This window comes from Lissotriton vulgaris, chromosome 10 (assembly GCF_964263255.1).
Source record: "Lissotriton vulgaris chromosome 10, aLisVul1.2, whole genome shotgun sequence".
NCBI classification, from domain to species: Eukaryota; Metazoa; Chordata; class Amphibia; order Caudata; family Salamandridae; genus Lissotriton; species Lissotriton vulgaris.
Genome location: NC_141698.1, coordinates 650,990,168 through 651,004,992, shown reverse-complemented (window position 1 = coordinate 651,004,992; position 14,825 = coordinate 650,990,168). Strand labels below are relative to the sequence as shown.

The window sequence follows — 14,825 nt, the reverse complement described above, 5'->3', positions numbered from 1 at the left end:
TTCCGGGACGCCATCGGACATCACACAAGAGTTGCACATACCACCAAATGGTGGTTGACAACGCCCAAAAAATAACAAAAACGAACAAAAACTATTCCGGACCCAACTGCTAGACGGCGTAATAATACACAGCATGTGAATCCAGAAAAGGATTCATGTTGCAAAATTAGACCTCTTCCCACTACAGAAGGTCGGGCTTGATGTGTCCCTCGAGGACTAGAACAGGTCCAAAATAATTTTTTAAGTTGTGGGTAGCCTAGGCCTTGGCACACAGGCTAGATTAGCATTAGGCTGGGGCCAAAATCTGAAAATTATTATACTAGATACTTGCCGTCTGGCAAGACGGCAGGGGTCACGGCAAAACAAAATACAGAGGATATTCTCGTCCCAACGGAGTGTTTAATTAAATTTGTGTTAGACCCATTGTGGCAGTTTTTCTCTACTACTTACTATTGTTAATCCTTTTTCCATTTGAGACACAAAGGGTTGGTCTAAACTGTAGTTGCAGTCTTTGTAACAACTGCACCTTTCCCAACCGGGGGTGCCCAGTACCACAACGTTACCAGTTCACTACATCAAGGTTTAATACGTTTTGGTCCAGAAAATAAATCACAGTAGTACGTTCCTCCAAATGCTAATACAATGACTCCTTGGTTGGAGGATCAGGTGGTGTTTCTGAAGTTTCCCAGGAGAAGGAAAAGCTCTTCGTCTTGTGGTACACTTCATGCTTCTGACGTTCTGATTTGGTAGGCTGCATTCAACGTCTTGTGTTTCTTTGTTTTCTATGTATGTCCATTTAACAATTTGAATAGCTCAGGACAGATGCACAGACATTTGAATAATGCTCCCATTACACTTTTCTTGAGTCAATATCCTCATTATGGCATTATAGGAAAACAAAATTATGACCATTCTGTAGAAGCTTTCAGTTAGTTGAGATATGAACACCAGATTGGGGCTGTTCATTCCATGTTTGATTTTAGTTGTGTGACCACGATGCGGGATGCCAATAAACACAGGTGAAAGGCTCGTCAAATACTTATATGCCTTCATGAGGTAAAGACTGTAAGAAGGAACTAAGTGAGGATGCTCAAAATACTAAAGGTAATTTAAATGGCACAATAATCCTAGTTTCAACTCTGGCCACACTCTGAATAAAGTCTGCATCTTCGACTAAAATGTTGCTGCTTTAATGTTTCAAAGAGGAATGACTGAGAAAGCTGAATGGAAGAGTCAACACTTGACATATAACCTTCATTGCACCATCTTTTCATGATGGTCAATTTCACAGTGATGCGGATGGTGGCAAGCTGAAGGCTGTAGTGGGTTAAAAGTGATGAACTTTCACTAAAAGCGAATTTTCAAAATCATTGTAATAAATGGGCCTGATTTTCAAAGGTAAATAAAAAAATATATTTACACGTGTGTATTTACTCCTACAGCAAGGTGTAACTCTTCATTGTTTTGTTATTCACCATTTCTGAGAGGAGACTTACATCTGGGTGCAGACTTGTGTGTCCACATCCCCACAAACAAAGAAGTTGAGACTCCTACAATAGAACTGGTGAGTGCTATGTTACTACTAGTAACATTTCACCTGTGCGTGGGGATCTCACTGTGGGGAAAGTATAGGAAATTTCAAAGTTTAATTTGGAATATATTAAGGTAAAACAATGTAAAATATTTATCAACCTGGAAATAATAAAATTGTGCACCATAATAACTCAAATTAAATGTATATTAAATATTGATATAATTTTGATACATTGAATAAATGCATAAATATTTTTAACCAACTGAAACGTCACCCTCACATCATCTTTATTTTTATTTAGTTAGTTCACTTGTGTTTAATTATATTTGTACTAAAGTCAAAAATATTTTACACAAAGATTATTTTTTAATTAAGTTTAATAATAATAGTTAAGAAAACCTTTAGTAACTAAACATTTTTTAATCTCAAAAACTAATTTAAAGTATTTAACATTAGTTCTTGAGGGGTGTTATTTTAATTCCCTTCTGATAATGTTTCCTATCGGAGTGTGTTGCACTACTACTGGCCATGTGTGTTTCTTGACTTACTCCAAGGCTGAAAATTAGTACACAGAGGCTGTTTTTACACTTTTGGGGCTATAGTAACTTTAAATATCTATTTTGTGAATTACAATTCTTTTACCCTTTTGGGGTATATGTTTTGTATTAGCATGTCAATTCCAAACACATCCTTAAATTTGCTTAAATATCCAACATTTAGACCCTCATTAGGAATGGCCCATTTAATTGTAATGGGTCTGTGGTAACGCTAAATAATAACCGGAATAAGTGAGTTCAGAGATGAAATGGTATTTTATTTCACTTTTTCGAGTTCACAATCCTAGCAGAATCAGATTTTAGCAGGTCTGACAAATGCTGGCTCAAACACAGGGCCACTTGTAATGAGAATCCAAGTAACAAATATTTCACAGTTTCCCACCAACGCCACTGGTTCCTCGAACATTACCACTAAATAGTAAACCTATACGTGATTTTGGCCCACTGTGTACAAATAAATAACACAACACAATGTTTCAGGACGCACAAACAAAAAGGGCGATATTGTTTGTTGTGTACGTAAGCACCAAGGTTAAAGATGTTTGTAATTAAAGGAGCAAAGATCAAACAGGGTTATTCTGTTTTTTATATGGAAATTCATCAGTACATCAAAGAAAAGGAGCCAAATTATAGTAAGTTCTTAGAGGCACATGGTGAGAAAGACCCCACCAAGAATCTCACTTCCACCCAAATATTTGCAAAAACTGTTACTAAATCGAAGCCACAACTTCAGGAGTCACAACTGTATTGTGTGTGCACACCATATGTGGCAAAATTCTGTGCTTTTTCAGTTTTGTGTTAACTGAACCATGACTGATATTTAAATGTATTTTTTATTTGTCAGGGAAAATATATATGTATATGTATTTTGTAGGAATGGGAATGCCCCCAGCATGGTAAATAGGCATGTAACCATGCCTTAAGTGCCAAATACAAGTAACATTGGAATCCTCACTTATTTTGGCCCTGGCATAGCACTAAAGTAGTGTGTGCCTGGAGGTTGCAACTGCTGCTGCTGACACCTGTCTGCATCTAAAATGCTGAACATGGGTACTGATGAGCTGTTCCATCTAACACGTTTACTCTGAGGACCTTGTCGCAAGAGGGCTTGAGTACAACCAACATGCACCGCACATCCCAGACTACCATGAGTGATCAGTAGGAAAACCACAGGGTTTCTACAGCACCTGTGGCAAGTGACTGAGACACACAGTGGTTCTGCAGCTTAATAGCTTAAAGACATGAGTTGCCCTGAACCAGTGATAACATCTGCATCAGGCTAATATCCCTGACGTAGACAGTAGTGTACTGGGGACTGTCACAGCAGGATGATGACCATAAAAGAAGGTTATCATGAAAAAGTAGTGGGTAGAGTGTGAATGTTAGAATACAATCCATGACAACCGTATATAACTCATACATTAGATTGTGGAGTATTTAGCTCTGCTGTTTGATAAAAGCAATTTTGACTGTTGAATTTTGAGCTCTAGCCCCCTACACTGCCTCCTACAGAAGCCTTTGAATGCTTGCACTCGCTACTTTGAGAGTCAAAGGCAGAAAGGTTGGTACTTGTCCTAGTTTGCAGAGCCATAGTAAGACAGAGCCTAGGACATCAGTGGGAAACTACCACAACCACCATTTAAGTATGTATTTATAGAACAGGTTAAGAACATTTTTAAGTCTATACTTATGAATACTTACCAGTATTTTAATGACCCTTGAACTGCAGAGGTTGTGTGAGAATGGATCAACACCAAAGAGGAATGCTATTCGATTAACAGTGTGATATCCTTAATCTTTCACACCTTACTATCCAGGACAACATTCAAGATTACAGGTGAATGATCAGATCAATAACTAACACAAATATTGAGAACCTTTGTCAAGCAAACCTATGACCCAGAATACAAGTAAATGTGTCAGTACTACATAGCATGAGAGCCTCAGAAAAAATTACAAGCTAAATGTTCAGCAATAGTGTGAGAAGAACAATCCCTTTGCTCACTCCTCTAACAAAAGAGGGAGGCGCTTTAATTCTGGAATCAATACTGCTTAGCGAGTCAGTAGGTTAGGAAAACACTGCACTGCTAGAGAATGTCATTTAGAAGGGGTGATAAAAGTCAACCAAAGAATCTAATGTCTTTACCTGTGGAACTTTTGTTGAAATAATGAAGCATGTTGTGGTTTTGTAAATTTTGCAATGGCCTTTCGATGTTCAGGAAGCATCTGAAAACTCTGAAAAGAGAAAATGTTCTATTTAACCTTTCAAATCATCTATAAACTTTATATGCTATATTGTTTGATGACAGCCATTCAATAAGTTCGCATTACAACCAAGAACAGGTAGAAACATTAACAGAGCTCTCATGCTGTAAGGTTACATTTTGATTTGCATATAGCCAGGTTCTGAGCTGGGATGGTGCAGTGAGATAAAGAACGGTGATGGATCACGCCCTGATCCTTGGACTGGGTAAGAGTGGTCTGCTTAATTCAGACACTCTGTTCATCACCACCCCCTTTTTCGAATCGTTTTTGGCCACTATAGGTGTGGCAGGGTATACTCAGACATGAGTCCCTTTCTCACTGCACCATCAGGATTCAAGCAAGCCGGGCCGAAGACGGCTGAAATGCCAGAAACCGGTCCCCGGTAGCTTGTCTCCTTTCTGGTGAAGAATTGGCTTGGTAGTTTAGTCTGCCCTGTTCCCATGATGCACTGGGCCAGGGACACACTGATTTGCATATAGCCAGGTTCTGAGCTGGGATGGTGCAGTGAGATAAAGAACGGTGATGGATCAAGCCCTGATCCTTGGACTGGGTAAGAGTGGTCTGCTTAATTCAGACACTCTGTTCATCACCACCCCCTTTTCTGAATCGTAAGGTTAAAATAAGACTTACTATTTAATTTAACACTTGGCCTGTAACTTTGGATGTCTGGAGGGAATAAGACATACCATCACCTTTCATATTAAAATTGTAAATGATAAAATGAGCATCAATGTTATGTCTTCTACTAACAGATTTATATTCAGGCACAGTTTTTTTTTATTCCCTCCACACGGATAAACTAATTCCTTGGTAATTATGCCAAAACTTGTCTGAAAACCAGACTCTGCTTAAGCGACATCCAACATAAATTGAGCATTCCGTTATTAAACCTACCATATTAAAGCATCACAAAATCATTAGCTTTCTGTAAACGCTAGAAACAACAAATGTACCAGGTAGTTCAAAAGCAGGAGAGAGAACTGGAGGACGTGGAAATACATACTTGGGTGTTCGTACTATAAAAAATGATTCATGCCTTTTTATGATCATTTAACCCCTTCCGTGCTCCGTCGGCCAACGGCTGACGCAGCCTCGCCCACCCTTTAGAACGCCCGCACCACGGCGGAAAAACCGCCGCGGTTAAGGCGTCAATCTTTTTCCTTCAGTTGTTTAATAGTTTTTGAAAGCACAACTACATAGTTGGTCCTAGATTACAGAGAGAACTAAGCAGTAGAGGACAGCTCTAGAGCTGCAATAATGTTGAAAACAGAGATTCCCAATAATTGACTTTAACATCAAAACCTATGTTAATACAAATAAAAGTAGAAAAAGATGGATTTTTAGTATTAAATCTTTTTATTGAATTTTTTTAGCATATACAAAAAACATACATGCAGGTTTAGCCATTGCATCCTTTAACATTGCTAAATCCATGACCCGAAAAGGACAAGCTAAGCCAGTCAGTGCTAAAATGGGTCAGTGCCAATGTAAAGAAGCCTTGCATATACTATAAATGACAAGAAAAAACAGAGCAGTACGAAAACCACTAAACTCTTCCCTTTCCCCTTCCCGCCCACCACCCGTGTTCCAAGTCCACCACCTAACCTATCTAGGCTATTCATGTTCTCCATTCCTATGTCATCTGTTTCGTATCAGAGAGGCGCAGTAAGCAGAATTATCAGGGGCAAGTAATTTCCTGAAATTCAGAGGCTAGCAGGGACAAAAAGGGTTGCCACAGTTCGATATATTTGGATCCCTCCCCTGCCATGGTCAATGTTAGCTTCTCCATACCAAGTACCTGCCACAAGCGGTGTAACCAGCCTGTGAAGTTTGGGATGGGGGCAGTACGCCAGAGTGCGAGTATATTTTGCATTGCTGTGTCCAAAGCAATCGCTATCTTGCGGCCTCGGCGAAAGCGCAATGAATAGGTCAAAGGATTTGGGAGGCCCAGAAGGACATATGAGGGAAGTCGTGGAATTTCTGAGTCAAAATGTGTATCTACTTCATCTAGTACTTGTTTACAATAGGATTGGAAGTGAGCGCAGTCCCACAGTAGGTGTACCAATGTGCCTACTTGTCCACAGCCCCGCCAACATGTGGCTTCTCTAGTGTGGTCCATGGCATGGATACGTTCAGGAGTATAATAGCAGTAGGTTGCTATCTTTGTGAGGGTGTCAGTGAGTCCCATGTGATAGGCGGAATGACGTGCTCTATAGTGTCTGCCTTCCCACTCTTTATGACTGAGTGTCCTGCCTAGATCCCTCCTTCATCGCGCCCTTCCAGAGCTATAAGTGTGAGCAAATCCGGCCTGTAGCATCTGGTATAAATCGGATATTAGCTTTTTGTCTGTTTTGCGTGTAATAAGCCAGTGCTCATAGGGAAGAAGGCGCCTATCAGCCATGGAACGGACTTGGTCACTGAGCGCCAAATATTGCGCTTGCAGATATCGATGTCTCTCCGTCTCAGGCAACCCATATTCTTGTTTGAATTGGTAAAAAGGGATAACTCCCTCTGCGGGATACATGTGGTAGAGGTATCGACACCCAGAGGGCCAGCACCTCGCAAAAGCTATCGTGTCCATACCCGGGGTGAAGTCCGGGTTGTCCATCAATGGAGTGAGTGGAGACGGGAAAGTGGTAAGTTCGTGTTTAATATTGGTTTGATCCGATATCTCCATTGGGACTCTCGTGATATACAAAGCATATAAGTTAGGGGGTCTGTGTTGATTGCAAAGAAGGAAAATGCTAATTACCAGTATGCATCTGTTCTTGGCATGTAGAGCAGCAGATTCTTACACTGTGCATAAGATCGCCACCTGGTTTTGGGCTCGGATGATTGCATGTTGTTGTCGTCTTGGAAGAAGTATTTGTAGTCACGAGATAAGTGACTCCTAGCTTGGACGATAGTGCGCATGGGCATCGGCTCCATCCTTAGATTGTTTTTCGCCATGATGGAGTTAGTAGAAATAAAGAAGGGATGTCCATGCATGTATATCTAATTAAGACAGAGCTGGAACAGATACAGGTCCCGGGGAGGCGGGATGGTGTTTAAGAATCTGCATCTCTACAAGCCAAGAACAGATGCATACTAGTAAGTAGCATTTTCCGTTCGAGGCATATGAGCTGCAGATCTTCCACTGTGCATCGATTATACAGCAGTGTCTCCCCTAGCGGTGGTCACCTGTATCTGTTGCAGTAGTTTGAAAGAGAGTTTAGAGGACAGCTTGGCCTACTGCAGCTTGCTGCTTAGCTTGCACATCAACACAATAGTGTTTAGTGAAGGTGTGTGTTGTAGACCATGTTGCTGCCTTGCAGATGTCTTCTAGTGGAATGTTCCCTAAGAAAGCCATAGAGGCTCCTAGTTTGCGTGTGAAGTGCGCTCCGGAAGGAACTGTTAATGTACGTTTTGCTTTGTGATAGCATATCTGTATACATTTTACAATCCACCTTGCAATTCCCGCTTTAGAAATGGGGTTGCCTTTAAGTGGTGGAGAGAAAGCTACAAACAGTTGCTTTGTTTTCCGAAAGGATTTGGTCCTATCAATGTAATAGAGAAGAGCTCTTTTTACATCTTGTGTGTGTAGAGCTCTTTCTGCTACAGAGTCTGGGTTTTGAAAAAACACTGGTAACTCTACTGATTGATTTAGATGAAAAGGAGTAATTACTTTAGGAAGGAATTTAGGATTAGTCCGTAGAACCACCTAGTTACTGTGTAAATGTAAAAATGGTTCTTGTATAGTGAAAGCTTGAATCTCACTAACTCTCCTAAGAGAGGTAATAGCAATAAGGAAAGCGGTCTTCCATGTGAGAAATTGCAGTTCACACTTATGTAAAGGTTCAAAAGGGGGCCCCATGAGCCGGGTAAGAACAATGTTTAGGTTCCACACTGGAGAGGTTGGTAACCTAGGAGAAATGATTCTCTTTAATCCTTCCATAAAAGTGTTGATTGCAGGTACTCTAAATAACGACATATGTTGTCTGTTTTGTAGATATGCTGCAATGGCTGCAAGATGTAAACCTATAGATGAATATACTAGAATACATCTTTGCAAATGGAGAAGGTAAGGGATGATATTTTGGTTGGAAGCATCTAGAGGATCAATTTGATTATTAGTGCAGTAAATGGCAAATCTCTTCCATTATGCAGCATAGCAAGCTCTAGTAGTAGGACTTCTGGCTTCTTTAATGATATTCATACAGTCTGGTGGCAGGTTAAGGTAACCAAACTCTAAGACTTCAGGAGCCAGATCGCCAGATTCAGTTGACTTGGATCTGGATGTCTGATGTCTCCATAGTTCTGCGTTAGCATGGATAGTGTCAGACATAGCTTTTGTGTGGAACTAGAGAGAGTTCTAGCAGTGTGGTGAACCACGGTTGGTGTGCCCATGTGGGAGCTACCAGGATCAATTTGAGAGACTGTTGTCTGACCTTGCGTACTACTAGTGGTATTGGTGGATTGGAGGAAAAGCGTACACAAATCTGCCTGACCAGTTCATCCATATTGCATTGACCTTGGACCGCAGGTGTGGAAACCTGGCGGCGAAGGTTGGGCATTTAGCGTTCTTGTGTGTGGCAAACAGGTCTATGTCTGGATGACCCCACTTGTGAAAAAATGGTTGAAGAACTTGCAGATATAGTTCCCATTCGTGAATCTGTTGTGTCTGTCGACTTAACAGATCGGCTATCTGATTGTGAACTCCTGGAAAGTGTTCTGCATACAGATATATCTTTTGTGGAATGGCCCATCTCCAAATGTTTTGTGCGAGCTGGGACAGCTGCATGGAATGTGTGCCTCCTTGTTTTTGAATGTAGTACATGGCTGTCATGTTGTCCGTCCGGATCAAGACAGCTTTGTTCCATATATGTACTTGGAAGGACTTCAGTGCTAGGAAAATTGCTAGCAGCTCTAGGTGATTGATGTGAAGCACCTTTTGTTGAGCGGTCCATCTTCCCCGAGTTGTGTGGTGGAGCAGATGAGCTCCCCATCCTGTCAGGGATTCGTCTGTTGTCAGTACTATCTGTGGAACAGGCTCGAGGAACGGCCGCCCTCTGGACAAGTTTTTGGTGTTCCACCACTGCAGAGAGCGATGTGTGCGGCTGTCCACCAACACCAGGTCTGTAAGTTGTCCTTGTGCCTGATTCCACTGATGTGCTAGACATTCCTGCAATGGGCGCATCTGCAGTCTTGCATATGGAACAACAAAAATGCAAGATGCCATCATGCTTATTAATTGCATGAACACTCTGGCTGGGAGAGAGTGTTGGTTTTGAAACTTTGTGACTTAGGCTTGAATGCTCTGAATCCTGGCTGGACTGGGATAAGCTAGAGCTGTATTGGTGTTTATGGTAGCCCCTAGGTATTGATGTACATGAGAGGGCTGTAGATGTGACTTGGTGTGGTTTATTGTAAACCCCAAGTTGTGGAGTGTTTGAATTGTTTGAGGTGTGTTGAACACACTGGTTGAATGACTTGGCTTTTATGAGCCAATCGTCTAAGTATGGGAAGACGTGGATATGTTGTCTTCTGAGATGTGCTGCTACTACTGCTAGGCACTTTGTAAACACTCGTGGTGCAGTTGTTACCCCGAATGGAAGGACTTTGAACTGACAGTGTTGTCCTTCTAGCACAAACCTGAGATACTTCCTGTGAGAAGGATGTATGGGAATGTGAAAGTAGGCGTCCTTGAGGTCTAGTGTGGTGAGGAAATCGCCTTGTTGTAACAATGGGAGCACTTGATGTAAAGTGATCATGCGAAAATGATCTGAGTGTATATACAGATTGAGAGGCCTTAGGTCTAGAATTGGTCTTAGTGTCCCGTCCTTTTTGGGTATTAGGAAGTAGAGTAAGTAAACCCCTTTTCCTTGATGTTGCAACTGAACTAACTATTGCATCTTTTTGCAGCAATGAGAGAACTTCTTGTTGGAGCAGCATTAGATGTTCTGTGGACATTGGACGCTGTCTGGGTTGGTATATGTGGAGTGGTAGCTGTAAGCTCTAGGCAGTAACCATACTGGATAATCTGTCTTACCCACTTGTCTGTTGTGATGAAATTTTAGACAGGTAGGAACTGTGTTAATCACCCCCCTACAGGAGTGGAATGCTGTTGGGGGAGCTGAAGGAAGTCACTGTTTAGTAGTAGAGGAGGTTCGATTGTTGTTATTACCTCGACCTTTTCCCGTGTTCTTATTACCTCTGCAGCCTCCTCTAAAATATCCTCTATTGGAGGATGTTTGTGTATTGTTTTTAAAGGGAGCTGAATTTTCGGCTCCAGCTTGTTTGGAGCCTCATCTGTGAAAGGAGCAACAAAAGGAGCCTTGTGCTTCAATGGACTGCAGAGCTCCCATAGATTTGGCTGTATCAGTGTCTTTCTTAATTTTCTCAAGTGCAGTGTCTACCTCTAGACCAAACAATTGTTGTTGGTGGAATGGCTGATTTAAGATGGTTGTTTGCACCTCCTGCTTAAATCCTGAAATGCGTAGCCACGCATGTCTTCTAAGGAGGACACTATTCATTACTTTCCAACTAAATGGTGTTTTATTGTCCGACTATTTTATTATTATTTTTTTTTTTTACAGCAGTTGTGCTAGATTCTAACCAGGGTTATACTTACTTGTTATCTATGAACATTAGGTGTAGTGACGTGCCATTTCAAGATGGCATCCACAGACCAGCGTTGCAACCATGGACCCCGTTTCAGGTAACGGAGCCTGTTATGAGCTTACATCACACACTGAAATGGAGATCGTGTTGGATTTAGTCGGGTGCCCGGTGTTGAAACATTGTTTAAATCATCCTACCTTTTATTTTATTTTGACCTTTAGTTTTCCTTCGTTCAATGATTCCATTCATTTTCCTTTCTTAAATTTGCACAGCAGGCACATCGTAGGCTTCAAGTTAGGATACCTATCATTCCAATATGGCGCCCGGAATTGAACAGTATCTTGGTATCCACTTATAGTTGTGACGCACTTCTGTCTGAATGCCACACTGCAGCGAGGTTTTAAATTTTCGATACTTGATGGCGTTCAGTTACACCTTGTGAGGCACACCTGCCTTCCACGTTTCCGGGACCCTGTAGGTAAGCTGCTTGATACGAATTGCTAAACCCCCGCATTACCTCCATCGCAATATTAGATTTTCAGGCATATGCGCCCTGTATGCATAGTTGTTATTTCTTGGGTGGTGCTATTAGTTTTTTTACCTTTCTGGACTATGTCAGATCGTATACCAGACAATACTATTTTCATGGTGACAAAGATGCATGCATGGGGTTCGGGTGTAGGATATTGAACATGCCTCATGTAATATATGTATGTGCGCGCAGGCTTCTTGCTGTATTCTGAGCACGCACATATTGAGATCGTGCATCCAGGCAATCAAATTGACATGATAAGGATGCCAAGATAGGATTGTGGTCTATGACACTTAATTAGACGTTTTTAAACCTTTCAGGTAAGAGCCAGCTTTTTGAATTTCCCCTTCATTTAAAGTACGCGCCAGCTTTTTGAATTTCCCCTTCTCGGCGCAGATTGAGGCCATGTATACATTGTATCTATTCTCTTCGAGATATACTAGAACTACTTATGACGATTTAAATTGGTATAATTTATATCATTTGCATCTTTAGATAGTTTGGGCTGGAATCGATCGACTGGAACGGACTACGAGGCCTCCAGATGGGATTCCCTGCGACATATCATCTGACTCACACTACGAAATTACCCTCTAAAACTATTGATAGAGGCGATTATACCCGATTCACAGCTTTCTGTCAAGTTGCTAGGCCTTCTGCCTTTGTACCTCCTTTTGGGAGGATTTAAATCATCATTGCCCATTTATATATATTCTGTTATAAAGTGACTTTTGGTGCTTTGACTTTAAGACTGCTGTAATTGCTTTCAATACTTTGGAACTCTTACTGAGGCTTTTCCAGGAGGGATTCGATTAATATTCCTCCGTGATTTGAACTCTATAGGACCACTGGCAATTACCAATATTGGTGAAAATCTTATATTTTTATTTGTTTGCAAATTGTTGACTGTCATTTGTTTGATAATATCTTCGGCTTTTCCTTCATGTTCTACCTCCTCATATATGCATATATTGTTCCGCCTTTTTCAGACTTAGATACGGTATTAAAATTAAATATGGCTCTATAACAAGCCTGAGATTTTTGTTTCTTTGTGAGGATTTCCTCTTTTTTGCATCCCCCCTCTTGTTCTTCCAATTTCCCCCTAAAATCTTTACTATCTTTCTACTCCTTTCCTAATATTTATTATTCTCTTTATACAAAATATATATATATTTTTTTAATGAATTTATGTATATAAGTGTGTATGTAATATGTTGTTTATGGTACGTTGGATTTTGTTTTACTGAGGATGTGTGCACTTTGTGGTATTTTCTATATTGATTCATTAAATCTGTTCTATATTAGGGTTTGGCTCATATTTCAGATTTCACGGTACTAAGTTTAAAAAAGTATGGTGTCATAAGTATTTGCTCCAAATATAAGTTGTAGATGCATATTTTCATCTATATTTATCTTTTTTGTTATGTGTTTGGTGTTATTTGTACTTATACATGTGATGTAGTTTTCTTTGTGTATTTATGTGGTTTTTATTATATGTACTTGTGTATATTTATGTGCTGTCTCATGTCAATTGTTTCAGTCTTGAAGAAGTTCCTTTGTAAAGAACGAATCGCGTTGGCTGAGGTCTGACTACTTGCTTTATTATAAAGAATAAAAGAAACTTAAATGACTTCCTTATTAACGTTTGGACTCCTTTCCTGGTGCACCTTCCATTTTCTTAAAATGCCATGTTGTTGTAGGAAGGAAGGAGGGATGTGGAGGTAATAAAGGGCTGATGTAATACTGGGAAGCGGAGAGAGGGATTCTGTGTGATGGTGAATGCCAACCGCTTATCTGCAGGATCCCAAAGTGCACTTTACCATGGCAAGAAATGAGAAAAGACTGGTAGATTAATTTAAATAGGGTTAGAATTTGTTTGGTGTGTCGTCACTTGCAAAACTTCATAGTCTGTTCACTAGATCTATAAATGCAATTTTGTAGCTACAATGAAAAACGTATCCCATTCTATTTAGTCAGAAGTATAGCCTTGGTATTTTTGTATGCAATTTTCTACATAGAAATCTGAGTGAGGTGCAAGGAAGGTTTACCATGCTGCTGCATCACAAGCAAGCCAATTTAGACAAAAATCCAGTACCGATTACGTCTTAAGAAAATAGTAAGTGGATTTTGATGATGTCAATTTGTGTCACATAGCAGCAGCATAATCATCCTTGTCCATCTACAAATCTGTATGCTGTCCTGGAGTGTTATGGTGTAGTATCTCCTGCAATCAATGAAAAATTTGCTGCTAACTGCAGTCGTTATAATGGATCATACACTACTGAATGCAGCTAATGCCTATGTAGGAGGCATGGTAGGTACTTCTTTACTGAGGTCACAGTTCATGCAGGAAAGGATCCACTGAAAAATAACTGTCCTACATGTGTTAATCGGGATCCACTGTTGTGTATAGATTTAGATTCCATATGAATTTCCCGATTCATGCCCTTATATAGGTACAATCGACATTGCCCTTAAATAGGCATTGAAATTTAGTCCGAATTTAGGCATGGTCCATGCTAGCCGGATAGGGGTGGGATGGACGAGGTCTGGTTGATGACCACTCCACGTGCTGTTGTATTTATACACACTGTGTGGCATGGCCATTGATCATCACTACTCAACTCTCCTCACCATCATCTGTGTTACACTTCGAGAGAATACAGGCTTGGCATCCGCAGGCGTGGCTAGGCTGTGCATGCTCAGACCCCTCCGGGTCTCGCAGCCTGGTCGCGCCGCAACCGCGCCCTCTGGTAACCGCTGTCTCCAGTAGCAACAAAGGCCCTTCCCGCTGAATCGGATTGAGACTGTTTCCACGACTCTGAATACATTGTTCCGATTCCAGGGGAAACAAAGATGTCATGTTTATGCGGTTGTCAGAGACTAATCCCTTCTTGTTTATTTGAGAAAGTTTCTAGTGGCCTCAGAGTTAGCTGGCACACACAATTAAGTTTAATATACTCGATAGAGACATACTGACCTCATTCCTATGTCATATCTATAGTGTATGTTATTCCAATACGCAGAGCCTATTAGGGATATAGGAACTACACTACATGGCGCCCAATTGTTTGGTAATGAACTAATTTAACGCTAGATAATGAAGTAACTCAGTCCTGCTTTTCTCAGAGACCCCCTGCTCATAATACTCCAATAGACGACTGGAGTGGGGAAGGGATAATATCCGCCATAGCGGAGTAGGACAAAAAATCCTATGTATTAGCTTTTTGGTTTGTTCAACATTGAAGGATACAGTGTTCCAAAATATTGCGCACCTTATCTTTGTTCCCTTGAAACTTGCTCTGCAATTTTAATTAAACAAAATGTCCCTACACGG

At 40.8% G+C, this 14,825-nt stretch overlaps 1 protein-coding gene across 1 annotated transcript in view; it reads right to left on the bottom strand.

The window, feature by feature from the left end:
* RBM33 (RNA binding motif protein 33) overlaps positions 1-14,825 on the bottom strand; it is a 551,296-nt gene that overhangs the window by 24,683 nt on the left and 511,788 nt on the right. Inside the window, exon 13 of the mRNA XM_086939808.1 lies at positions 4,238-4,326. Coding sequence (XP_086795934.1) covers positions 4,238-4,326 — 89 coding nt within the window. The remainder of the gene's footprint in view (positions 1-4,237; positions 4,327-14,825) is intronic.